The sequence below is a fragment of the Chionomys nivalis genome, chromosome 7 (genome assembly GCF_950005125.1).
Source record: "Chionomys nivalis chromosome 7, mChiNiv1.1, whole genome shotgun sequence".
NCBI lineage: Eukaryota > Metazoa > Chordata > Mammalia > Rodentia > Cricetidae > Chionomys > Chionomys nivalis.
In genome coordinates this window covers 94,228,020-94,253,697 of record NC_080092.1, presented here as the reverse complement: position 1 = coordinate 94,253,697, position 25,678 = coordinate 94,228,020, and the positions used below count along the sequence as shown (strand labels likewise).

The 25,678-nt window shown below is 48.7% G+C and overlaps 1 protein-coding gene across 1 annotated transcript in view; it reads left to right on the top strand.

Annotated features, from left to right (window-relative positions):
• The window catches only part of Sdk2 (sidekick cell adhesion molecule 2), a 278,134-nt gene that overhangs the window by 185,779 nt on the left and 66,677 nt on the right, over positions 1–25,678 (top strand). Inside the window, exons 6-17 of the mRNA XM_057775509.1 lie at positions 1,022–1,133; positions 2,530–2,720; positions 2,872–2,955; positions 5,648–5,842; positions 6,440–6,556; positions 7,347–7,514; positions 8,335–8,437; positions 17,412–17,588; positions 20,205–20,341; positions 21,296–21,443; positions 22,666–22,806; positions 25,233–25,414. Of these exons, the coding sequence (XP_057631492.1) occupies positions 1,022–1,133; positions 2,530–2,720; positions 2,872–2,955; positions 5,648–5,842; positions 6,440–6,556; positions 7,347–7,514; positions 8,335–8,437; positions 17,412–17,588; positions 20,205–20,341; positions 21,296–21,443; positions 22,666–22,806; positions 25,233–25,414 (1,755 nt within the window). The remainder of the gene's footprint in view (positions 1–1,021; positions 1,134–2,529; positions 2,721–2,871; positions 2,956–5,647; positions 5,843–6,439; positions 6,557–7,346; positions 7,515–8,334; positions 8,438–17,411; positions 17,589–20,204; positions 20,342–21,295; positions 21,444–22,665; positions 22,807–25,232; positions 25,415–25,678) is intronic.

The window sequence follows — 25,678 nt, the reverse complement described above, 5'->3', positions numbered from 1 at the left end:
TAAAACAATTTTGACTTCCGGTCTCAGAGGGAGAGTCCATGATGGCAGGGAACCATGGCCACAGGCAGCCAGGGCAGGGAGCTAAAAGAGCACCCATCACTCTGCTCAAACGTTAAGTAGAGCAAGCTCAAAGGTGGGCAAGGGTGTAAACTCTTGTAGCCTGCCCCCAGTGCATACTTCCTTCAGCAAAGCTGCACCCCCTAAAGTTCCCATAACCTCCCCAACAGTACTACCAACTGAGGGCCAAGAGTTCAAACGCGTGAGCATGTGGAAGACGTTGCTCATCCAAACTACAATACCAGGGAACCAATGAGTTTACCAGGCTTACTTACAGAGCTTGGGAGAGGGACTATGGACAGGAGCTTGGAAACCCCAAAGCAGCCATATTGGAATGTCTTCACCCTGCATGGTATTGGCTTCCCCATAGCCATGTAGCTTCAAGCCCACAGAGTAAGCTCTACCACCACCCGACCTTGAAGCCTCCTGAAATTAGGGCTTAATTGCAGACAGATGGCTAAGAGGAGCAGCCAGAATTTCAGGTGAGAGTGCAGTCGCTCCCCACCCCTTCCTTCTCTGAGGGAATCTCAAGCATCCTCAGACAGGAGTCTAATGGACTCTTGCAAGCCTGTGCCGCTGATCTGAGGAAGATGGCATCCGCTTTGCTTGGAAGATTCACCCAGGAGGGACGGGACACTGCTGTGTTGGGTGTTGAGTGTGTGGGGTCTGGTATAGGAGTCAAGGATGAATGGCAAAGTAGGGTCAGTAAGGCGGATTTGGGCCAGGAGGAGTGTTTTTGAGGGGAGTAGTGAGTGGAAGGGTGTGGCTGACTTGCAGGTCTCCGAGAGCAAAGGACCCCCCCCCCCCAGAGCTCCCCTGACACTTAGACTCATGAGGAAAGGAAGAGGGCAGTCCCAAGTCTGCCCAGAGGTACAGCTATGGGACTTCCCGTATAGCCACCTACTCTGTGCTCTGAGGACCAAAGCCTCTGACTCCACCCTCCTAATACGTGACCTCTTCTCAGATGTCGGGGGACCCGCTGACCCCATCGCGCCAACCATCATCATCCCACCCAAGAACACTAGTGTTGTGGCCGGAACCTCGGAGGTGACCATGGAGTGTGTGGCAAATGCCAGGTGGGTGACACTTCTTTGGTTGAAGTGGAGTCAGGAGCACAGTCGTCTTTCGGGAGGGTCCGGAAGCCCGGTCAGAGGAAGACCAGTGAGAGCAGGAGGGATGGCAGGTGAACACTGTAGCTCCAGAGTGTCAGACACGCACAACTGTGTTCCTTAGTCTTGGGTGTCCACGGGGAAAGGGCCAGCCATGGGGAGTTGGTGGGAGATAGATTTTGCCCAGTCTGTGGAGCCAGAGGGTGGATCTCTGTGCTCCCAACACAGAGTGGTCCAGAGAGGGGAAGCCGGTCCCTCAGAACAGAGCCTTTCTGTATGCAGGGTACGTAGAAGTGGGTCGTGTATGGTAGATGACACACAAGGTGAGCCCAACATGGACTTTGTAAGGTACTATTGTGTCTCTCCAGTTCCCACAGAGGAGACTGTTAGATCGTCTCTGAGCCTCCTCCTAAGAGGACTGACTGTGTGATGAGAACTTTCCATGGGGCCTCTTTTCCCCCCAACATGACATGGGTGCCAAGAGCCCTACAGCCCAGAAAGGGCAGGCAGTCTACACACAGTTACCCATGTGGCCAAAAGCAGGGCTGAGCTGAAGTCAGCTCCCCTGGACGCCCAGCTCCCTGCTCCATGATGGGCCTCAGTGTGCTTGTCTATGAGTGTGTCATGACGCACAAGACACGCAGGGGGTGTCCTGACTGCAGCCTGTCCTGCCTGGATACCCTGTGGAGGTGAAGTCATGCTGTAGCTGGAGAATTAGACTGACGGTCCCAAGGTCCCCTCCAGCTGAGGATTCCAGAGGATTTTTCTGGAAGATTCTGAGTGCCCCAAATAGCTAGCCCCACCCACTTGGGGAGTTCCATCCTTAGGAACCGCTAGGAACTAGGAAGGAATATCCAAGCAAACCAGGTCCCTGGAGTTTGGAGTACAGGGGCCCATGGTAGCGGGAAGGGAGCTGAACTCTCCTTACTTCTCAAAGATGAGGGTGGGTTTGTCTGTCTGCCCTTGTGTCAGATCTCTCCTTATCATTTCCCCTCACCCTCCATACCTCCTAGGTCACATATTCAAAGAAGGGAAGGTGTGGGCCCTGGGAGAGCTGAGCTGTGGGACAGGCTCCTTCAGTGCTGTGTGTGCAGCTTCCACTGTGTCCCGGCCCTGTTGGGAGCTTTGTCCGTGACTGACAGGCTCACCTGTCACCCAGGGCTGCTACAGCTGCCCCCATCCTACAGATGGGGAAGCTGAACTTCGAGGCATTTTAGGAACTTGTCTTAAAGCTTCCTTCCACTAGGAAGTGACAAGGTGCTAGCCAGCTCCGTCCTGTTCCTTCCCGTACTTGCCCTGCCCACCCCCCATCGCCTTCCAGACACCCTTGTCTGAGGGCAGCTTTGCTTCCCTGGTCCCCTAGGCCTCTGATCAAGCTGCACATTGTCTGGAAGAAAGATGGAGCCCTGCTCTCCAACGGTATCAGTGATTACAACCGCAGGCTCACTATCACCAACCCCACCATCAGCGACGCCGGCTACTACGAGTGTGAGGCCGTGCTGCGCAGTAGCAGTGTGGCCCCCATCACCCGGGGAGCCTACCTCTCGGTGCTGGGTAAGTCAGGGAAAGTACTGGGGTTCCTCTGCTGTGGGAGAAGGAAGGAACAAGCAGAGACTGCAGCAGGTGTGGCCAGCTGCCATCTCCACCGTGGCTAAATATAAAAGCAATAAGCCTCTAATCCTGTCTCCTGGTCCTTCCTTGGCAGAGCCCCCTCAGTTTGTCAAAGAGCCCGAGAGACACATCACAGCAGAGATGGAGAAGGTGGTGGACATCCCATGTCGAGCCAAAGGTAACACAGAGGCAGGGGTGTGGGAACAAGGACCCCAGACCACCAGCCTCTCCCACCCCTGTCAAGACATCTTTAAGCCCCACCTCCCTCTTCAGACCACATCACTAAACAGTGACAGGCTGGCTAGGTGCTGGCACCCAGGAAACAAACAGCCAAATTACCGTAATCTCAGGCTGCAAATCAACCAACGTAACTCCAGGGTTACAAATGAGCCCAAATTACCGTAATTTCAGGACAGGTGACAGACCCAAATTGCCCATAATTTGAGAGTTGTAGACAATGCCGAATCACCATTTTGCCAGCATCCGCAGACCTGGTGTGTCTCACCTGAACGAGTGTCACCCACTCAGCCCATTTGAGGTGGGGGTTGCCTGACTTGGTCCTCTCCCCCTGCTGGTCCTACTTAACCCGTGGTTTCCCATGCTCACTGCTCCCATCCTGACAGAGCCGAGCCTAAAGGTAGCTATAAACAGGGGATAGAGGGTTAAAGGGTACTATCGCTTGGAGTGTGGGAGCTGAAGCATCCTAGCAGCCAGTGGCTGAGGCAGGAGAATTGCTGTGAGTTCCAGGCTGCCCAGAGAATAGAGAATCCCGAGCCAGGGAATAGATATGGACCAAGTAGCGTAGAGGGGTTTCCGGAGCTGCATCTCTCCTGAGACCCTTGGGCAGAGGCAAAGACGAGGACCCGTGGGAGCAAAGGAGTGGCAGGTGGACACTGCTGCCACAAATCTCAGCAGGGTCGCTCACTCTTGGCCACCCAAGGGGAGTAAGCCGGGCTGCGTCCACAGATGAACCATAGAGCCAGATCCCTCCTGTTTTCCAGCATACATATTTGCAAAGAGATGAAGAAACCAATAAACAAATAAAGATGCCTTATTTCATCTCATTCAAAATGCCACGAGCCATGAGGTGCCCCCTTATTTTATGTGCCACTAAGAAAGAAAAAAGGCTGCCAATTAAATCATGACAAGCTGTCGATTGTAAGCCACACCCTGATCCCCATCATGTTACAATGAATAGCAGGGAATTGGTGTCATCCAATGGATGAAGCGTGGTGATGACGGACTGCAGGGTGGGAGGGTACAGGGGGTGGGTGCAGAGATGTGGCTGCCACTTGAGAGTGTAGAATGCCCCTGGGGAAGTCAAGTTTGAGCAGAGTCAGAGGGAGGGAGGATGAAGGGGACTTTTGGAGAACCAAGAGACATCTATGAGGAGAGAGAACCAGACCAACGGATGGAGACATCCATCTTCCTCTGTGTGAAGACCAGAGATGGGATTTCTGGGCACCTGCCACAGGACAGAAGCCCCTCTGTCAGCTTCTCCACCTGGGCTCCATTGTCAAGGGGTTGGGAGAAGCATGGGGTTAGCACAATATACAGAAGGCTGAGCTAAGCGTTACCGTAAAAAATTAAAGCCACACCTGCCGTCCCTGCTCAAGAGGCTGAGGAGAGAGGGTTGACATGAATCCAAAGCTAGCCTGGGCTATAGTGACTTCCAAGACAACCTGGGCTATCGAGCAGGGCCTTGTCCAAAATACGTAAGAATAAGAATAATGAAGATGTAGAAGTCAATGAATGCAAAGCCAGGGATGGAGAGTTTGCTCAGTTAGCAGTGTTTGCATAGCATGGGCAAAACCCTGCTTCAATTCCCAGCACTGTATAAACCAGGCGTGGTATCACACACCCTTTGTAATACTAGTCTTGGGAGGTCCTGGCAGGAGGATCAGAAAGTCAAGGTCATCCTTGGCTACATTAAGAGTTAATGGGCAGCCTGGGCTACATAAATCTCTGTCTCAAAAATACCAATAGGGCCTGAAGAGATGACTAGCAGTTAAAAGCACTTGTTGCTCTTGCAGAAGACCCAGGTTTGACTCCCAGCACCCATATACATGGTAATTCACAAGGACCCATAATTCCAGATGTCCTCTTCTGAACCCTATGTGCACCAGTTACATATATGATGTAATACATACATGTAGGAAGAATACTCATACACATAAATACATATAATAATAGTAATAATAATAATTATTATTAATAGCTCAGAGGTTAAAAGTTCATACTACTTATGCCAAGGACCTGGGTTCAGTTCCCAGGATTCACATCAGGATTCTTACCACTCACATCTCCAGGTCTGGGTGGGATGGATGCCTCTGACTACTTTGGGCTCTCACACACACACATACACACACACACACGTACATACACATACACGCACGCAAGCGCACGCACGCACATAATTTAAAATGCAAGTCTTAATATAATAGGAGCAGATGGGATGCCTCTTTGGGTAAAGGTGGTTGCCAAAAAAAAAAACCCTGACAATCTGGGTTCAATGCCTGGAACCTACATAAAGGAGAAAACTAACCTCACAAAGCTGTCCTCTGGCCCCTACATACATGCTGTGGCACATGCATGCCCTCTCCCCATAATGATACATAGACATTTAAACGACAATAGTAATGAATCTCCCCTCTAAAAAAAATGCCAGTGAAGCATTTCTGTGGAAAACTGATTCTAAGAAATTTTAATTTTCTGAAAACTCTCTTCTCTATGCCAAAAGTCTTGAGAGTTTTCCAAGAACAAACTCTCTAAAATCAATGTCTAGGAGAAGCTTCTAGAAAGCAAAGTGCCCTAGGACCTCCTGCAGACAAGGGGACATAGTGGCTGACGGTGGCCCTGGCCTCCTACAGGGGTGCCACCTCCCTCTATCACCTGGTACAAGGACGCTGCATTGGTGGAGGTGGAGAAGTTGACCCGCTTCAAGCAGCGCAGCGATGGCAGCCTGCAGATCAGCGGCCTACTGCCCGATGACACTGGCATGCTCCAGTGCTTCGCCCACAATGCCGCTGGAGAGGCGCAGACCTCCACCTACCTGGCCGTCACCAGTAAGTGTCCTCCCTGTGCTGCCACTGAGCTGCCCCATGAGGCACAGTGTCCCTCCCCACCACCGAGGAGTACGGTGGGTCGGGACCGCACTAGGATAGGAGCCTATCCTTTGTAGCACCAGCTCATCGGGTCCTTTCAGCACTACATCTTGCCAGAGGAAAGGGAACCTGCTCCCTCGTGACCATCTTCGGAGGTCCTAGGGCCCCTGATGCCCTTGGAGAAGAGCCAATCCTATTTGCTGTGTCAGGACACAGGAGTCCCCCAGGGTCCTGGAGCCCTAGCACAAGGCAGCTCTCAGCTGTGCATTCTTAGACAAGCTACTGCACGTTCAGTGGAGGTCAAATCCTACTGACTTTGTCTCTGAGGCTGTAAGCTGCCCTCTGGGTTCTCTGTTTCCCCTCAGTGGAGGCCTGAGGTTCCAGAAGGCAGAGCTATCCTGACAGGTACGTCTGGATCTCTCATAGGCCTCCCTGCAAAAGACCCTGTAACACCAGGGCCAGCGAGTGGAGAGGGCCCATCTTTTTGTGGGCTCGGAGCTTCTGGCCCCTGGTTAGGTCTCTTCCTAGGTTAATAGATCCTGCTTTCTTCCTCTACAGGCATTGCCCCTAATATCACCAGGGGCCCCCTTGACAGTACGGTAATTGACGGAATGTCGGTGGTCCTGGCGTGTGAGACCTCGGGGGCACCGCGACCTGCTATCACATGGCAGAAAGGTAGATGGGACAGACATTCAGAGGGCATAGCCATGTGACAGTCAAGAACACAAATCTCATTTCAGAAGCTAGGCAAATCGAGTTCCACAAGTATAATTGGAAAGGCTTTACAGTGTACCACCCATCTTCACAAACCGTGTTGCTCTGTGTTTCTCTCTCTCTCTCTCTCTCTCTCTCTCTCTCTCTCTCTCTCTCTCTCTCTCTCTCTTTCTCTCTCTCAAGACCTCTTACATCCCACTGTAAGAGGTCAGTCCTGACCTGGTGGTATCTTTATCCATCTGCCTGTCTTATCAGTCTATCTCTTTATCTCTGTCTCTCTCGCACACGTCTCCCCCGCACTGCCCCACTGCACCCCTCATTCATTCCTCTCCTCCTCAGGTCCCCTGAAGGTGACTCTCCCCAGAAGCATCCTGTCCTGTGGCAGGGTATACCCATCATCACCTTGTCAGCCTGTCTCCTGCCCTCTCTTCCCAACCCAAATGCAGTTGCCTCCAGGCCATGGCCATGGGTGGCCGGTGCTAGCATCAATAGCACACAGAGCGTGGCCTCCTCTGGTGAAAGGCAGACATGGTGGTGGGTGGAGGCGTGGCAAAAAGGGTGACCTGTAAGGGGTGCCACTACCCTGTGTCCCTGTGAGCCTGGGCCTGTCACCAAGCCCAAGCTCAGGCCTGTGTCCAACCCATTTAACATTTCCAGAGCTGGGTGGGTACCTGAGACCTTCTAGGACTGAGCATCTAGGGCCAACATCAAGGCTGCCTCTGACACCCCGGCAATCGCTTTGTCACCTCAGGGGAACGTATCTTAGCCAGCGGCTCTGTCCAGCTGCCTCGCTTCACCCTGCTGGAGTCTGGCAGCCTGCTTGTTAGCCCAACCCACATCTCCGATGCTGGTACCTACACCTGTTTGGCCACCAACTCTCGGGGAGTCGACGAGGCCTCCGCAGACCTGGTCGTATGGGGTGAGTGACTCTTCATAGTTGGGGGCTGCCAGCATGTGCACTTTCATATTGTGTTGCTGACACAGCCAAGGCTCTTCCTGTCACAGGGATGGTGACAAATTAACTTAGAAGCCAAGAATCAGGGGGTGATGGCTCTGCCAGCAAGGCCACGGGATGGGGAGGCTGTGCCATGCTTGGCTGAGTCCAGAGATCTGTAAAAAGTTGTCTTGTGTATTTTAGGGGCAGAAATCAACACAAGGCCAGAGTGTAAATATTTTTGACTCTGTGGGCCAGACGGTGTCCCTCTCAGCCCCTTTCCTGCCCTTGTGCTGCCAAGAAAGCAGCTGAGACATTAGTGGCATTGGTGGCATAGTGGTAAGGCCCATTCAGGTGAGCCACCTGACGCTGATCAGCCTGGAGAGATGCCACCAGATGTCTCAAGCCTCTTCCACTTGGAGTGTGCACCCTGACTGTGTGGCCACCTGTCCAGGCTGAGCCCTAGGCCCTGGGGTGAATAACTAGACCCTGCCTGTCACCAACAAGCTGCCCTAATGGTCTTGATGACTCTCAGCTTGCAGCTTCCCTTCCCTCCCTGGCACTCTGAGTCCCCAGCATGTTTGTGGCTTCTAAGGATCAGTGTCCCTGGGACATTTTGTCCTTTCCACTCTTCTGAGAGTTTTATATGGTATCCACACCTGTCTACACATGAGGTCATCGCACATCCTCTCCTAACATCTGGATGTACAGCCCCAGATCACCTCAGGAATGTCCCTCCTGTGCCAGCCCCACATCCCTGCCACCATATCCCTGTTTGCTGCACTGTCTCTACCTTGTCTTACAGCCCGGACCCGCATCACCAAGCCCCCCCAGGACCAGAGTGTCATCAAGGGCACCCAGGCCTCCATGGTGTGCGGAGTGACCCATGATCCTAGAGTGACTGTCAGGTACTCCAGGCAAAGTGGCGGGGGTTGCTGATGTCAGGATGACATCATCAGGAGCTGATCCCAGAACTGGGTATGGATGAGGCTGAGTGAGCATCTGGGGACCCCGCTGTGAGAGCTGTGTGGACAAAATGGAAGGCAGAGAAACAGAACAAAGAAGAAGATCTGGGAGATGACTCAGAGCTAAGAACACTTGCTCTGGAAGCATAAGGACCCGAGTTCAAATCCCAGCTCCCAAAAGTTGGGTGCAGCTGCTGCATACATATATCCAAAGCAGGATGTAGCTACATAGATGCTTATAACCCTAGCCCTGTAGAGAGGCAAAGGAGGACTGTTGGAGCTTGCTCAGCCTAGTGCCAGGTTCAGGGCAAGACACCGTCTGAAGAGAGCTATAGACAGGACACCTAATGTCCGCCTATGGCCTCCACACACATATGCATATACACCATGAACATATTACACAATATACTGAACACATGTGTGCATATGTGCACACACACTACACATATATGTGCATTTGCACCATGCACATATTGTACACACACAGTACACACACGTGCATATGTGCACATACACTACATACATGTGCATATATACCATGTATGTATTGTACACATACACTATACACATGTGCACATATACCATGTCCATGTTGTATGCATATACTACACACACATGTGCATATACACCATGCACATATTGTACACAACACACACATGTGCATATATATACACCATGCACATATTGTACACAACACACACATGTGCATATATATACACCATGCACATATTGTACCCATACACTACACACACGTGTGCATATTTGCACATGACTACACATACATGTGCATATAACCATGCACATATTGTACACATACACTACACACACATGTACATATACACCATGCACATGATGTTCATGTACACCACACATGCATGTGCATATACACCATGCACATATTATGCACATACACTACACACATGTACATAGATAACATGTACATTTTGTGCACATATGTTGCACACACAAAGAAAAGGAACCACAAAAGAGGAGGAGGGAAGGGAGGAAAGGAAAGAAAGGCATTTAGGATGAAGAGATGGAGGACTCCAAGGTGCACGCTCCCTACTTTTCAGACCCCCAACTAACCTCTTGTGAACTAATTAGTTTAAGCACCTATTGTAAGGTCTTCATGTCTTATTTTAATATTCATAATGGAGTGATCTGGTTAGGAAAACAAAGAGAGGGATGGAAAGATGGCTCAGCGGTTAAGAGCGTTGGCTCTTCTTCCAGAAGACCTAGGTTCAATTCCCAGCACCCACATGGCAGCTCACCACTGTCTGTAATTCTACCTCACAGACATACATGCAAAACATCAATATACATAAAAATTTTAAAAATCTTTAAAAAGGAAGAATACAAAGAGATGAACATAGAGATAGGACAGGAGCTGACCCCAGGGGATGACCATGGAAAAGGTCTTGTAAGGGAAAATTCCTGAACTGAAGTCACCCCTTCCCTGCTGTGGGGAAGCCAGGACCTTGACCTTAAGGTATTTAGTTCTTCAAGAGCTCAGTGTGGCTCTAGAAGCCACTGTAGAGAATGAGAAAGTCATCTGTGTACTGAAGTTTCCAAATACCCAAACTTGAGCAAGGATACCCGGTGTACCCCCAAACTGTAAACAGACTGGAACTACAACCAGGAGACTGTGTGGTGTCCCTTTGTGCTCTGAGAGCTCCAGAAGGCTGGGAGTCGGCGTAACTCCCTCTTTAGAAGACCCCAGCTTGTTGCTGTCCTGCTAAGGAGCGGTAACACTATCACACAATTGGCGTGAAGGCCAACGGGGTGGGCACTCCTGCCTCCGGCAGACAGGGCCTCTTAGCTACACAACTGTATCCTGGGGCGCCACCTGCTGGTCACTGGACAGAGGACCAGAGCAGAGTCAGCCAGTCAGTATAATAGAGTTCTGAGGACCCAGGAATGCAGGGCAGCAGGCAAGGAATGACTCGTGAAGGGTTCGACGTGGACCTTTGGGGGCATTTTCACATGCCAGCACAGAACACAGACATAAGCCTGAAGTCACGCAGAGCTGGTCGGGATGTAGGCAGATCAATTTCAGGATCCTTAGTCATGACTTTATCAGACTTTTCTCTAAAAGAAAAAGTTAATAAAGCAACTGTGAACCTGTCCTCAGGGAAAAGCCACATCCGTGCCACTGGGACTCATGGTCTGGCAAAACATGGTAGTGTCCTTTTCTACAGCCACTAGTTGAAAAACCTGAGTAACCACTGTTAACTCAGCAACTGTTTCCATTGTGTGTGTGTGTGAATATTTGTGTGTGTGTATGCAAGTGCGTATGTGCCCTGTGTGTGTACACACGCATACATGTGTGTGGATGTGTGTGAATATATGTGTTTGTGTATGCGAGTGCATAAGTGCCTCCTGTGTGTGAATATGTGTGTGCATACGAGTGTATATGTGCCTTATGTGCACATGTGGGTGTGTGAATATGTGTGCATGGGAGTGCATGTGTGCCTTGTGTGCACATGCATGCACATGTGTGTGTATATGGGAGGAGTGCATATGTGCCTCTGTGTGTGTGTGCATGCATGTACGCAAATACATGCATGAGCATGCAGACCAGAGATAAACATCAGGTGCCTCACTGAACCTGGAACTTACAGCTTGGCCAGATCAGCATGCCGGTGAGCCCCAGAGATCTCCATGCCTAGGCATTGAGATAACACACATGTATGGCCTTGCCCAGCTTTCTACACAGTACTGAGGAGCCAAATTCGGGTCCTCATTCTTGCATAACAAGCACCGTATCCACCGAGCCATCTGCCCCAGCCCCTCTGTTGATATTTATGTATTAAAATGTCACTTATTTCTATTTCAGAAAGACAGTGCATCTTATTACACTTGTGGATGGTTCCTGACAGAATAGAACTTGGGGTACCCTTGCTTCTACAGACCCACTCTCTGGGTTTCTTAGCAACTTACATATAGGAAACCCCTGGTGGAACTTTCCTAGAAGTCATCTGTAGCATGATTAATAAAAACCCAGAGACAGGGGCTGGAGAGATGGCTCAGTGGTTAAGAGCACTGCCTGCTCTTCCAAAGGTCCTGAGTTCAGTTCCCAGCAACCACATGGTGGCTCACAACCATCTGTGATGAGATCTGGTGCCCTCTTCTGGCCTGCAGGCAGACACCGTACTGTATATATAATAAATAAATCAATCTTTAAGAAAAAAAAACCCAGAGATAGAATTTGGGGTTCAACCTGAAGATCAGAAAAGCCAAATAGCCAGCCACTGGCTCTTACCTCTACCTCAGTTCGAGATGGCGATCCTGCCTCTGGGAATCTCAGAATGAGACTGTGTGAGAGCTGTCTCCTCCCATTTTATAATCCTATCTAGGGATGGAATTAAAGGCGTGTACCACTACCACCCAGTTTCTATGGCAATAGTTTAATCCCAGTGTAGCTACTGGGATTAAAGGTGTGTGTCACCACTGCCTGGTCTATAAGGCTGACCAGTGGGGCTGTTTTACCCTCTGATCTTCAGGTAAGCTTTATTTGTTAAAATACAAATGAATTATCACAACACACATCCCCACCTGAGGATGAAGTAGCCATGCCGCATAATCTTCTTATGAGGAGAGGAGAAAGAAGTGAGCTCTTGTCACCACCTCCTCCTCTGCAAATTGGTAGAATGGATACCTATTCTATCCAGAAGACCGGCCCTTTGTCTCTACTCCCAGCCTGTGTCCCTCGGGTGGTGCAGGCTGCTGCTGTCCCCTGCAGCCTTGAGATAAATGGGTGGGGAGGGAAAATCTCAACATTTTGAAAGCTCCGCAGTGATTCTGATATTTTTTTTCCAGAAACAAGGCATTCTAGCTACAAAGCACAACAGGGCTCCCGGAGCAGGCTAGAAAGGGGTAAACCGATCACATTGAAGCCTTGGCCGCTCAAATCCCAAGTGATGTGTTGTCAAGACAAAGCTGGGTCCTAGGGAGGAGGTCCAGACAGCTGCAAGCTGCCAGCATAGAATGTCTTTAAAGCCATTCTAGAAGAATCTATTTCGTATCTAGGTCCAGATCTAGACAGAACCTGATGGATACACTCAGAGACATTATTACTATTAATAAACATTTTTTTTACTTTTACTGTGTAATGAATCGATTACATTTTAGGAGGAGAATGCAGATCAACAAAAAAGGAAAATGATGGAGAAAAACACCAGCTAACCGTTCCCCTTAATTAGACACCGTCGCTAATGATATTTGAGTTCCATTAAGGGAGCCAGACATTCTCTGTTCTCTAATCTTTTTCCCTTAAGGACCTACTGTGCCCCGTGTGCCATGTCAATAAATATTTTTGCATCAACTCAATTACAGGATTGCTTGGAGTCCATTGTGTGGGTGAAATATAGTTTGCCAGTTCACACTGACTGCATTTTTTTTATTATTTCTAAATTTTTGCTAATATGGAGAAATCTCATTATAAGCGTTCTGGTATCCAAGTTGTTGGCACGTCTCTGATTTGTTCAGGATTGTCTATTGTGATCTAGAGCCAAAAGGGTCCCAGAAGGACCGCTGGCCACATGATTTGACAGACAGTTATATAACTAGATTAGTCTGGAAATTGTCCACCCTCATGAGCTGAAGAGACTTGGAGGTTATTTATGTTTTTATTTATTTTAACTTTGATTTGTGAAAAAATAATGCTAAGCCGGGCGGTGGTGCACGCCTTTAATCCCAGCACTCGGGAGGCAGAGGCAGGCGGATCTCTGGGAGTTCGAGGCCAGCCTGGTCTACAAGAACTAGTTCCGGGACGGGCACCAAAGCTACAGAGAAACCCTGTCTCAAAAAACCAAAATAATAATAATAATAATAATAATAATAATAATGCTAAGTGTGATTTGGGGAAAGGGAGAGAGGTGTGTCTGTCTGTGTGTGTGTGTGTGTGTTCGTGTGTCTCTGTGTGTGTGTCTTTTAAATAAGGTCTTATTATATAGCCCAAGGTGGGCTGAAACTTGTAGTCATTCCCCTGTTTCAGTGCTAAAATGACAGACATGAGCCACCATGCCTGGCTAAGTATAGGTTTCATTTAATTTTGTAATAAACCATCCAAGCCAGGGTTGATGGTACACATCTCTAATCCCTGGACTCAGGAGGCAGAGGCAGACAGATCTCTGTGAGCTAGAGGCCATCTTGGTCACATTGTGAATTTAGGTCACCCAGGGCTACATAGTGAGACCCTGTGAAAAGAGGCGGGGAGAAAACAAGCACCCAACCATCTTCAAGATTGGTAGTGCACGTCTTGGAGGAACGAGTATTCCCCTGGCAGGCACTGGATGATTGATGCTGGCCATTCTTAGTTGTGGTGTGGCTCTTGATCTTGTTGCTGTTCTGAGGTTTGTTTGTTTTTTTAATTATGCGCATATGTGTCTGGGGGTGGGGTATGTACCTATAAGTGCAATGTCCATGGAGTGCAGAAGAGGGCGTCAGAGACTTTGGAGCTGGAGTTACAGGCAGTTGTGAGCTTCCTGACCTGGTGCTAGGAATGGAATTCCAATCCTCTGTAACTGTATACACTCTCCACTGCTGAGAGTCCAGCCCATTGGCTGCTCTAATTTGCATTTCTCCGTGGCCTAGAAGGAGAACATCTCATTTCTGCTTCCCTCTGTGTGTGTCTTCATCAGACAGGTGCCTGTCAAGGACTTCAGCTGGGTTTTAATCGGGCGTTTGTTTTCTTATGGTTGCGTTTTAAGAAGTCTCTGTATATTTTGGATAACAGTATCTTATCAGACATTTGTTATGCAAACATTTTCTCCCAGTCTGTGGCTTCTCTTTTCAGTCTCTTGGCAATATCTGTAGAAGAGCAGAAAATTTTAATTTTGACAAAGTCCATCTTATCAACCCTTTCTCCCAGGGATCAGGCCTTTCGTGTAGTATATGGAGTTAGTACCAAAGGCGAGGCTGTGCAGATTTTACATTACCTCCTAGCATCTGGGGGATCCTGCATCCTACATTTAGATTTGTGATCAATTTTGAATTAATTTTTGTGACAGGTACGAGGCTTGTGACTACAGCTCTATCTGTCCTGCATGTGACATTCCACTCAAGGTTCCAGCATCATTTATGGAAAGGACCTTTCCTTTTGTCTTATCCCCGTCTGTTGTTGGGAGGGAATTTTTACATTGTTTCATTGTGTGAACGTGTGGAAGGCAGAGGAAAACCTAGAGGAGGAGTCAGGTCTCTCTTCCCACGGTGTGGATGCTTGAGTCATCTGGCTGTCAGGAAGCACCTTTACCCGCCGAGCAATCTCACCAGCTCTGTTTTTGTTTGGGTTTTATGTCATTGAGTCATTGTAGAAACCAGATTTTATAGCACAGTGGCCAGTCAATAAACCATTTCTATAAAGGACCAGAAGTAACTGTTTTAGCTTTGAGAGCCCCATTGTCTTTGTCACCACTAAGCAACTCCATCTGTAATATGTCCACAAATAGGTATGTCCATGTTGCAATAAAACTTCCTTATATGGGGCCTGGAGAAGCAGCTGAGCAGTTACTGCTCTTCCAGAGGACCTGGGTTTGATTCCCAGCATCTATATAGGAGACCACACAATTGTCTGTAACTCCAGTTCCAGGGAATCCAATACTCTCGTCTGTCCTCCATAAGCACTAGGTACACACACACACACACACACACACACACAGAGAGAGAGAGATATGCACAACATTAAAATAATAAATCTTTGTTTCATTTTTAAAAAATAACTTTAAATATATAAGCATGTAATGGGCCATAGCTCACTGAGCCCACTATAGAATATCTACATTCTGGATTGGTACACATACTGTCCTATGCTGCTAACCTATCCTTCTAGCCTTGTATTCCTAATTAGAATCAAGTACCTATTAATTAGATTCGCGTTTAGTAACGAATGCTTCCCAGGCAGGGACATATGCTCCCTGGAGCATCATGTCCTAAAGCAAAGAGTGTCTGCTTGCCATGAGTATCTCTTAAGCAGCAGTAACTCTCTGCAAATAGATCTGCTTTTAAGGAAAAGCCTGCTCACTCCGCGGACGCTAGCAAGGATCATTCTTTTCTGGGTAACGAGATGAATGGGAAGTGACTGCTGTTGTCCATTTCTAAGCATATATTAAAAGCCTTTAAAATTAACTTGGCAATTTCACTGCTGATAATTTATCTTCAAAGAAGTGGAGTGCAGGTAAACATTTTTCAGCGAGGGTGTTCACCACATTATTAGGTACAGTAGAGGGAAAGGCGGAAACAGTATGTCCAACACTCCCGAGTCAGTGACGTGACAAAGGGACTGTATGCGAACCCTCTGCCTCTGAGTGTTTGTATTTTTTATGTATGGTATGGAAATAACACATGAAAAGAGCATATGATACTTTGTTGAGAAAAGACAGTTTTAAAAACAGTATATATGAAAATGTGGATGATGGATGGATGGATGGATGGATGGATGGATGGATGGATGATGGATGAGTGGGTGGATGGATGGGTGGGTGGATGGATGGATGGATGGATGGATGGATGGAAATTCAAAGGGAGATGTTGTGGGTGGGTAAATAAAAGCTCCTATAGATAGATGAGTGGATGGATGGATGGATAGATGGATGGATGGAAACTTAGATAGGCAAATGGTAGGTAAATAGAGTAAATGGATGGATTGATAACTAGAAATCATTGATATACATATTCTTCAATGGAAACATCATGGCTGACTCTTACTGACCCTTTGCCACGTTTGGGACTCCCCTAAGTATTCCATATTGGCTTTACCAGCCTTACTACCTTAGGAAGTCAGAGGGTCCTACGTGTTACAGATGGCAAACTGGGTCACAGATGGTTAAATAAACCTACCCACAATCTCATCGCAAGCTGCTGGTGACAGGGACAGCCTTTGGCCGGAGCTTCTAACTCCGGGACAGAGCATCACTGCAGCCCCCCAGCAGAGCACAGAAGAATCTAGAAATAGAGATTTATGTTCCCATTTTAATCGTAGGCTCCCAGTACTGGAAAACTTTTCTTTTCTATGGTCCTTCTTTTCCTCGTTTGTTTGTTTGGTTTTGACTTTTTTTCTTGCCAGTAGTTAACACCTCTGTTGATTTTTCTATTTAAACTCAGGGTTAAAATACGGCAGGTATACTCTCACTGGTAGTCTTTCATTCTCTACCTCCAGGTAACCTTAGGACCTAAGGCTGACCCAATACTGTCCCTGGGTGACATCTTGCACTTTTGAGAGCTATAGCCCACCCTCCCCGGAGGGCACTGTCCATCCCACCTCCGAGGAGCAGGTTCTTGGAATATGTCCATGACAATGATAATGGCTGTGTTTTCTCCCTAACAGCTCTAGAGGAGGTACTTTGTTCTGTCACGCACCGGTGTGTATGTCATTTCTCAAGTCTCCCTTCGTTCCGACTGGCCACAGCTAAAGTGATTTTTTTGTGGACACTAAGGTCAATTTGTCACAGTGATGCATCGATCTAATGATCCCCCTCGTAGAACTAATTCCAAAATGTAGTCTCCCCAGAAACTTTGATTTCTTCTCCAGCTGCAATCTTTTAAGAGCTTCAGAGGAATTCCTTGGGCTGGCTCTTTCCCAGAGGCTGTTTTGCGATGGCTTCTGGCCAAAAGTAGCAACATTTTGACCCAGGTCTGAACCCAAGGTGTAAATGACCGGTAATGGCCTGCTGCTTGAATGCTCCCGGACCTAGCCCTTGTCCCAGGAGCGCTGGACTTCCAGGCTTTTCACCAAGAAACAGCCTCCTCCCAGGCCCTGTTCCCTGCCCACAAGCCCAATCCTGGAGGCAGTCTATGTGAGGCCTGCAATGGCCTCCTGTCTCCCTTTGGCTGATTCCTCCCAGGAGGAGGCTTGGGCATGGCTGACCCTAGAAACTTCCCTATCTCCTTTCACTGACCCATCTCTCCTCCCACTCCATAGATACGTGTGGGAGAAGGATGGAGCCACCCTGGCTGTGGAGACCAACCCCCGGATCCGCCTAGACAGAAATGGCTCCTTACACATCTCGCAGACATGGTCAGGGGACATTGGCACATACACCTGCCGGGTACTCTCAGCTGGTGGCAATGACTCTCGAAATGCCCACCTGCGCGTCAGGTAAGGACGGGGGGGGGCACCAGGAATGGCAGCACTGGCATATTCGAAGCCATCCAGCTCCTTTTGTTCATGACAAGAAGTCATGTATGACTAGGCCCACCCAAGTTCCCTAAGACACCTCCTGAGCATCCTGCTAGGTCTGTTCCTCAGCTCAGGGACACCCTGTGAGACGCAGAAGTCTGCAGAGGCCTCTGACGGGGCTCTAGCTCCAGAGAGAAGAATCTGCAGGCACAAATGTTTACACACTCCAGATAGGTCACCAAGACATCAAAGGATGCTTCCACCCCAGTCCAGCCCAAATAAGTTTCTTGGACTTACTTGCAGGTGGATGGGTGACCCCAAGGCAGCTGTGTCACCAAAACGTCCCACTCCGGTACGGATGGTGACTTCATAGTGGCATTGATGGAGTCCCCTCTTCAGTTAACCTTCTACTCTGTATTTACACTTCTGAGATCACATGCAGCTGGAACAGGATTATAGGCCTCCCTGGGGAGGGGAGGGAAAGAGGGATCGGTGGCAATCTCAGGTGAGAATCTGATAACCAAGCCTCCCTACCTTCCTCTATGAAGGCGCATCAACAGGCAATCTTTCCTTTTCCATTTGAGGATTTCATGCTTGCATAGTGTGTACTTAGATCAAATCTACCCGCGGTCTTCCCCTCCAAGTCCTCCCCACACCCCCACCACTTCTCCCTCTCCACTTCATGTACTTTGTTCTGAAACCCACTGAGTTCTCTTAGTGCCACCTGCATGGGCATGGGGGTAGAACCATCTACTGGAGTATGGATAGCTTCTCTGGGATTGCACCCCTAAAGAAAAGGGATGATTTCTCAGCCAGCAGCTGGCAGTTTCCAATCAGATATTTAGCCATGGGTCAGACTCATGAGCCCTTCCCCCTTCCATGCTGCGATTTTGGCTGATTTGGTCCTGAGCATCCAGCCATAGCCACTGTCAGTCCCTGTGTGCAGTGTTCCTGTTATGCCCAGCAAATACTGTTTCTGTGTAGCAGCTCACTCCCTCTGGCTCTTAGGGTCTTTCTACCCCTTCTTCCCAGATGATCCCTGAGCCCTGGTGGCGGGGGGGAGGAGGGGCGTTGATACAGATGTGTCATTTATAGCTAAGCACTTCACAGTCTCTTCCTATCTGTACGTTGACCAGCCATGGGTCTCTGTATTCTTCACCATTTACTGCAGGCAAAAAGCAGCTTCTCTGGTGAGGACCAGAAAAGATAAAAACCAAGGAGGCAGTTAATTTCTTTATCTACTTAGGACAATGATGATATTAGATTTTTTTTCCCCCTATGAATATAGGTTTTAGGCCCCTTTAGTGGTATCTGGCCTGAATTCCATCTTGGGAAGCAGGCCTTGAATCCAAGCAGAAAAAAAAAAAAGTGGCTGGTTACTCCTATGACATCTGTGCCATTATTGTACCAATGAGTGTATCTTGCAAGCCTAGTTGTTGTTGTAGCTTGCAGGATTCACAACTGTATAAGACTATTGATTACTTTGACCCCCCCCAATAGTATATATTGAAACTTCCAGAAATATAAAAACAAGCAAGTAGGGCTTCAGGTTGGTGCCAGTTTGATTTATCTATGCCCTGTAACACTAGTTTACGGTGTCCTCAGCATCAAGCTCTGAAAGGTAACCAAGAGCAACAGCAACAGCCTATAATATTGGAGAGACAGTTATGGGATCCCTTCGACCAACAGCTTAAAAAAAGGACACCCTATACATGGCACTAGACTTTTTTTTTATTGGATAGCCTATAAAATTATAGGCTGGTATCTAGGCGAGCCATTGTACCCCTAGTAGAGAGTAGCTCCATTTGAACTCCTTTTGTTTTTTATTTAATTTTTTTTTTTTTTTTTTTTTTTTTTTTAAATATTTATTTATTTATTTATTTATTTATTTATTTATTTATTATGTATACAATATTCTGTCTGTGTGTATGCCTGAAGGCCAGAAGAGGGCGCCAGACCTCTTTACAGATGGTTGTGAGCCACCATGTGGTTGCTGGGAATTGAACTCAGGACCTTTGGAAGAGCAGGCAATGCTCTAAACCACTGAGCCATCTCTCCAGCCCTTTTTATTTAATTTTTAAGATGTGTTTATTATGTATACAGTGTTCTGCCTGCACTCCAGAAGAGGGCATCAGATCCCATTATAGATGGTTGTGAGCCACCATGTGGTTGCTGGGAGTCGAACTCAGGACCTCTGGAAGGGCAGCCGGTGCTCTTAACCTCTGAGCCATCTCTCCAGCCCCTGAACTCCTCTCATATATGTATATGTGTGTACACATTTTAGGAAGCTTCTCCGGTAGTAGGTTTCCATATAGTAATCTGTGGGTGATCTCAGCTACTTAGCTGAGGATGGTAATGGCTGCCAAGCAGCACATGCCTATAATCTAAGGATTTGGAAGGTGGAGGGAGGAAGATCAGAAGTTCAAGGTCATCTTGTTCTACAAAGCAGGTGGAAGACCAGTTTAGCATGAAGGGCAGCATTATCTAGTACACGGTGTCATGGAAACATAAGACTCGCTGAATCTACAGCATTGCTGTCACCCCGTGGCAGAGCTTAGCACTTGGGATGGGCCCCCACACATCTCTCTCCTCCAGGCAGCTTCCCCATGCCCCTGAGCACCCCGTGGCAACACTCAGCTCTGTGGAGAGGCGCGCCATCAACCTGACCTGGGCCAAACCCTTCGATGGCAACAGTCCCCTGATGCGCTACATCCTGGAGATGTCAGAAAACAGTAAGGTCCCCACCGTCACCTTCCTGTGTCCCTTACGACCTGGGCAAAGGGGCACATGAGCTGGAAGATGGCCTGTATGTCGGCCACCCCCATAATACTCTTCCGGGCCTCTGAGATCTTCCCCCTGGGCAACCATGGCTTCCTCACGTGTGAAAAAAACAATGATCTTACTTCCAGGATCACAAGTGACCCCCAGACAGTTGGTAGGTTATTATGACTTCCCAACAAGACTTGCACAGGGGAGCCTTGAATGGGAGTATAGCCTGTAACCCCAGCATTTGAGAGGATGAGGCAAGAGAATCATGAGTTCAAAGCCAACCTGGGCTTTGAAATGTAGGGGGAGGGGCTTGTGTGGGACCTGGCCCAGCAGCAGTCTCAAAGACATCAGTTATTCTTCTTACAAATGCCCCACTGCGAACTTCAGTGTTAGCCAGTGCAATCTGAATGATATCCTTGGTGCAGCTTTTCCAGAGCTCATTGGTTCAAGGGGATGAGGCATCTCAATTCCCATGAACCCCTGCTTCTACTTCCTCCCATCTCCCTCCAACCCCTGGGTCACATGGGCTAGTGGCATCCAAAAAAGCTGGCATGGTGACCTATACTGGACCAAGTTAGGGAGGCGCTCACTATCCTGACAACCCAAAGGAGAAGGATGGGAATAAAAAGTAAAATCCATCCCATCACTGGCTGGCAAGATGGCCCAATCAGTAAAAGCACCTGCTTCTGAGCTTGATGACCTGAGTTCAGTCCTTGGAAGCCACGTGGTGGGAGAGATCCAACTCACTCAAGTTGTCCTCTGACCTCCAAATAACACCGTGGCTCATGCATACCCATAGAAACACATATATACACACAAAAGGAAATAAATTTGAAAATTAATATAATAAAAAAGGAGCATGTCTCATCACCCACCCCCACAATGGCCCCCTCTGCCCCAACCCTATGTGTCTGCAGATGCTCCATGGACCATTCTCCTTGCCAGTGTGGACCCAGAAGCTACCTCAGTGATGGTCAAGGGACTGGTTCCCGCTCGTTCCTACCAGTTCCGCCTCTGTGCTGTCAACGACGTGGGCAAAGGACAGTTCAGCAAGGACACAGAAAGGTGAGGGGCACAGCTGTCCCCCTAAGTGAGACTCCACCTGCCTGCCACCAAGCCAGGGTGACACACTGGGGCAAACCACAGGGTGGGTCTGGTTCAGTGTGTCTGCCTGCCCGAGGCCATATTCCAGTCTGTAGAATGGGGGAATGGTATCTCTGACTTGTTTCCCAGGGAAGGCATGAGACTTAAATGAGATGACTGAGGTGGCAGAGATGAGCAAATCCTGAGGTTTCTGATGTCTATATCTAGTCTGCATGCATATGCATGCATGTGCACACACACACACACACAGAGGCACATATTCACTCCTCCCATACACACACACACATTCACACACACACACACATTTACTATGTGCCAGTCTGGGTTTGGCCCCCAGGTGGCACACTGAACGAACGGTGGTTCAACCACTGGGAAGTCTTGCAGACGCAGCAGGGAACCTTGGAGTGCCAGGAGCCCCTCCCCACTTCTGCTGTGCCTGTGACTGTGCTAGGCACCAATTCGTACTTGGCAGGAATCTCTGTGCTTATAGCCCCGAGACACCGCTGGAAAGGTTAAAACTCCCTCACTTTAAAAGCTGGGAGCAGACAGGACTCTTCGAGAAGCTATCCATCAGAGAGCAGAAAAAAGAAAAAAGGGGAAAACATCCATCAAAAATAATTAACTTTTGTTTTTAATGGACAAGTGTCAGTGGCGTGAAAAATAGGCTCGGGCAGAGCACTGTGTACCCCAGCCATGCTGTAGACAGAAATGCGGTGCTTAGTTTGAGAAAGCAGGCTAGGGGCTGGCAGGCTGGGGGCTGGGGCTCCTCCCCAGAACCATGAGCACACACCTGTCCTGGGACTCTGCTTACCCAGCAAGGGGGTCTAGGTGAGGCCCACCACCTGAGCCTCTGGGACATAGCGGATCCCTTATTCCTGAAAAACTCAAAAGCCTGTAACCCTATCCTCAGGAGGCTGAAGGAGGAGGGTCACAAGTTCAAGGCCACCCTGGGCTGCAAAGCAAGACCCTGTAAAAAAAAAAAAAAACTACAAAGAGACAATAACTGGGCTACTCAAAAGCACACAGCAAGGGTTTCAGAATTATCCCCAGACAGTGTGTAATGTGACTGGCCCCTTTGTCAGCTATCACATGCCTGTGTAGACGGGGTAGAGATGAGGGGGTAGAGATGGGGTAAAGGCCTAACCATACTTACTGCGGGTTTTTTTTTTTTTTTTGGCTCCAGGGTTTCCCTCCCCGAAGAGCCCCCCACGGCCCCTCCACAGAACGTTATTGCCAGCGGCCGGACCAACCAGTCCATCATGATCCAGTGGCAACCGCCTCCTGAGAGCCACCAGAATGGGATCCTCAAGGGTTACATCATCAGGTACAGGCCCACCCTAGGGCCAGGAGGGCACCCTACCCCGAGGGAGATGCGAGGTGGGAGTGGATGAGAAAACGGTAAAACTCCATGGTGGATCCTTGCCGACTCACAAAGACCAGCTGATGAGAAATGCCCACGCTATGGCAGGAGGGGTTTGCACCGAAACGGCAGAAGAATGGACAGCAGTGGTAGCCTTGGAAACTAGCAGGAATGGCTGAACAAGGGTACAGTTTAATTCCTTCAAGGCTGCATGAAAGACAACGCTGCCATGGGGCAGGGCTGATGTGGGAGCAGACAGGGAGAAAGAGTTGACTATGCCCACACAGCTCATAATGGTCTGCTGCAGGCCTGACTTTTAGAATAAGGTGTGCCCAGCGCGTGGACCGCGTGTGGCAAGGCTAGCTCTCAGTGAGTCTCGACAGAAAATCAAAACTTATTTAAAATGTTATGAGATATTTTTTTTTTTTGCAACTTCTGTCTGGACTTCATTTGCACAGCTCTCAATAGGAACTTTGTAGATGACTGTGGTGGTGTCACAATAGCCAAAGGTTGAACACGTCAGCCAGATGGAACTCGAGTGGAGAAATTGACAGGGAAAGAATTGACTGAAAGGAGAAAGTTATATCGCTGGTTCTTGCTGAACACAAAGGCTGGTTCTGTGGACTTCTAAGCTTTGCATTTGGCTGAGAACTGTTTCACTAGGAACCTAAAAGAAAGCATAGGAGCCGACCAGAGCAAAATACGCCTAAATTCAAATAGCTCAGTGAGTGGCGATGCCTGCTGCCAAGCCTAAGGATCTGAGTTCAATCCCCGGGATTGGAGAGGGAAAAACAGTTCCTACTACAGATTGTCCTCTGACCTCCACAAGTCTGCTATGGCATGGGCATGCCCCCCCCAACACAAATAAAAAATTTTGAATAATTTTTGGGGGCTGAAGAGATAGCTCAGTGGTTAACTGTGCTTGCTTACTGCTCATCCAAAGCACCCAGGTTCAATTCCCAACATCCTCATGGCAGTACCCACCATCTGTAAGGATCTAATGCCCTCTTTTAGTCTCCCTGGGCCCCAAACACACATATGGTGCACAAATAGACATGCATACATGCAAAAACATTCATATACATATTTTTAATTTGATAATATTTTTTTTAATTATCTTGGGGTTTGTAGTTACTAGAAATACCTATCTGTAGTCTGTAATGGGCTGGCTGCAAAATGCCTTTCTAAGCCTGTGCCTCTTTCTTACACATCAATATCCCTGGGTGCTAGAGGGCCCCACAGTTAGAAAAGCCCATGTCCCTGGCTGTCCCATGACCGGTTGGTTTTGCTATGGTTTGGGATGATCCTAAAGGTTCTCAGAGTGTGGCCCTAACCCAACAAGGTCAGCACTACCTGAGCACTGGGCCGAGACTCTAATTGTCAAGTCTGTCCCCAAGATGTTCTTACTGGGCAGCTAAGAGGATGGCAAACAGTCTGTGTTCTAATGAGCCTCTGGCTTGTACTATTCCATGCTAAGGTCTAGAACATACCAGCTCTGGCGTTTTTGGGATGCATAAAAACACTTTGGGGGGCTCTGATTTTGCAACTGTTAGACCCCAAAATAGATAAGCAATATACTTCTTGCTAGAACTAGTCCCCTGTCCATGCAGAGCACCCCACATTTGCTTGCTGGTATCCCCTCCTTTGCCATGGTTGCTTTACAGTAGAAGGTAGATATGTGGAGGTCAGTAGCCTTGGGGGTTCTCAGTCCCCCTCAGCAAAGAAACTACTATACCAGGCAAAGAAAGAGAATGAGCTAAACTTGAGGAGTGCTTTCCTGGCAATGATCCCCAAAAGCTGACACCTATGACACCTTCCCCAGAGACTCTCAGCCTCCCTGGATGGCAATCTTGTCCATGTTTCCCCAACCCAACAAAAAGAATGTCCCAGGGGTAAGGGATGTTTGAGGCTCAGCTGAATAGGATCAACTAGCATGCATGAAATCCTGAATTTGATATCTAGTATCAGAGAGACTGGGTATGATTATGCAAATCTGTAGTCTCAGCACTGGGGAGAGGGCAGGAGGGGAGGAGAGGATTAGAAGTTCAAGGTTACCCTCAGCTACATAGTTTAAGGCCAGGCGTCCTGGGCTACATGATTAAACACGCTCTCTAGACCTAAACTATCCAACAAGGTAGGGTGCAGTCAACTGTCATGACTCAAAACAAAACTGCACCAAAGTCAAATCCATTCCTCATTGGCACCAAACCCATGTCACATGGCTAACAGCCATGACCTCTAGTGGTGACCCTATTAGACGGCCCAGACGCAGCCCTGTTGATGGAGAGCTCCCGGAATCATAGAACGTTTTAGCAGACGGCACCACTGTGGGTAGTTTGCTACGGACAAGTCTGCAGGCCTACTCAACCCACTTTCCCCTCTTCCTTCAGATACTGCTTGGCTGGGCTACCTGTTGGGTACCAGTTTAAGAACATCACGGATGCTGACGTCAACAACCTGTTGCTGGAGGACCTCATCATCTGGACCAATTATGAGATCGAGGTGGCCGCCTACAACAGCGCCGGGCTGGGCGTCTACAGCAGCAAAGTCACCGAGTGGACATTGCAGGGAGGTGGGTGGGGAAAGGGGCCGTGCAAGAGCAGGTGTGGCCCTTTTTCCAGGTCCCCAGGCCTGTCGGCCTGCATGCCTGCTGGGCCATCCATGTGTCCAGTCATGAATACCCCAGTCCATGTTGTTGACTTCGCCTGGGCCTTGATCATGGTGGTTGGTGTCATCTGCCCCCACCCTGCCTAGCTCCCACGGGGCAGATGGCAGAGAGGAAGAGAGTGGTTAAGAGTCGTGTGGAAAGAGGCAGAGGGACCTTCTGTGATGCTTC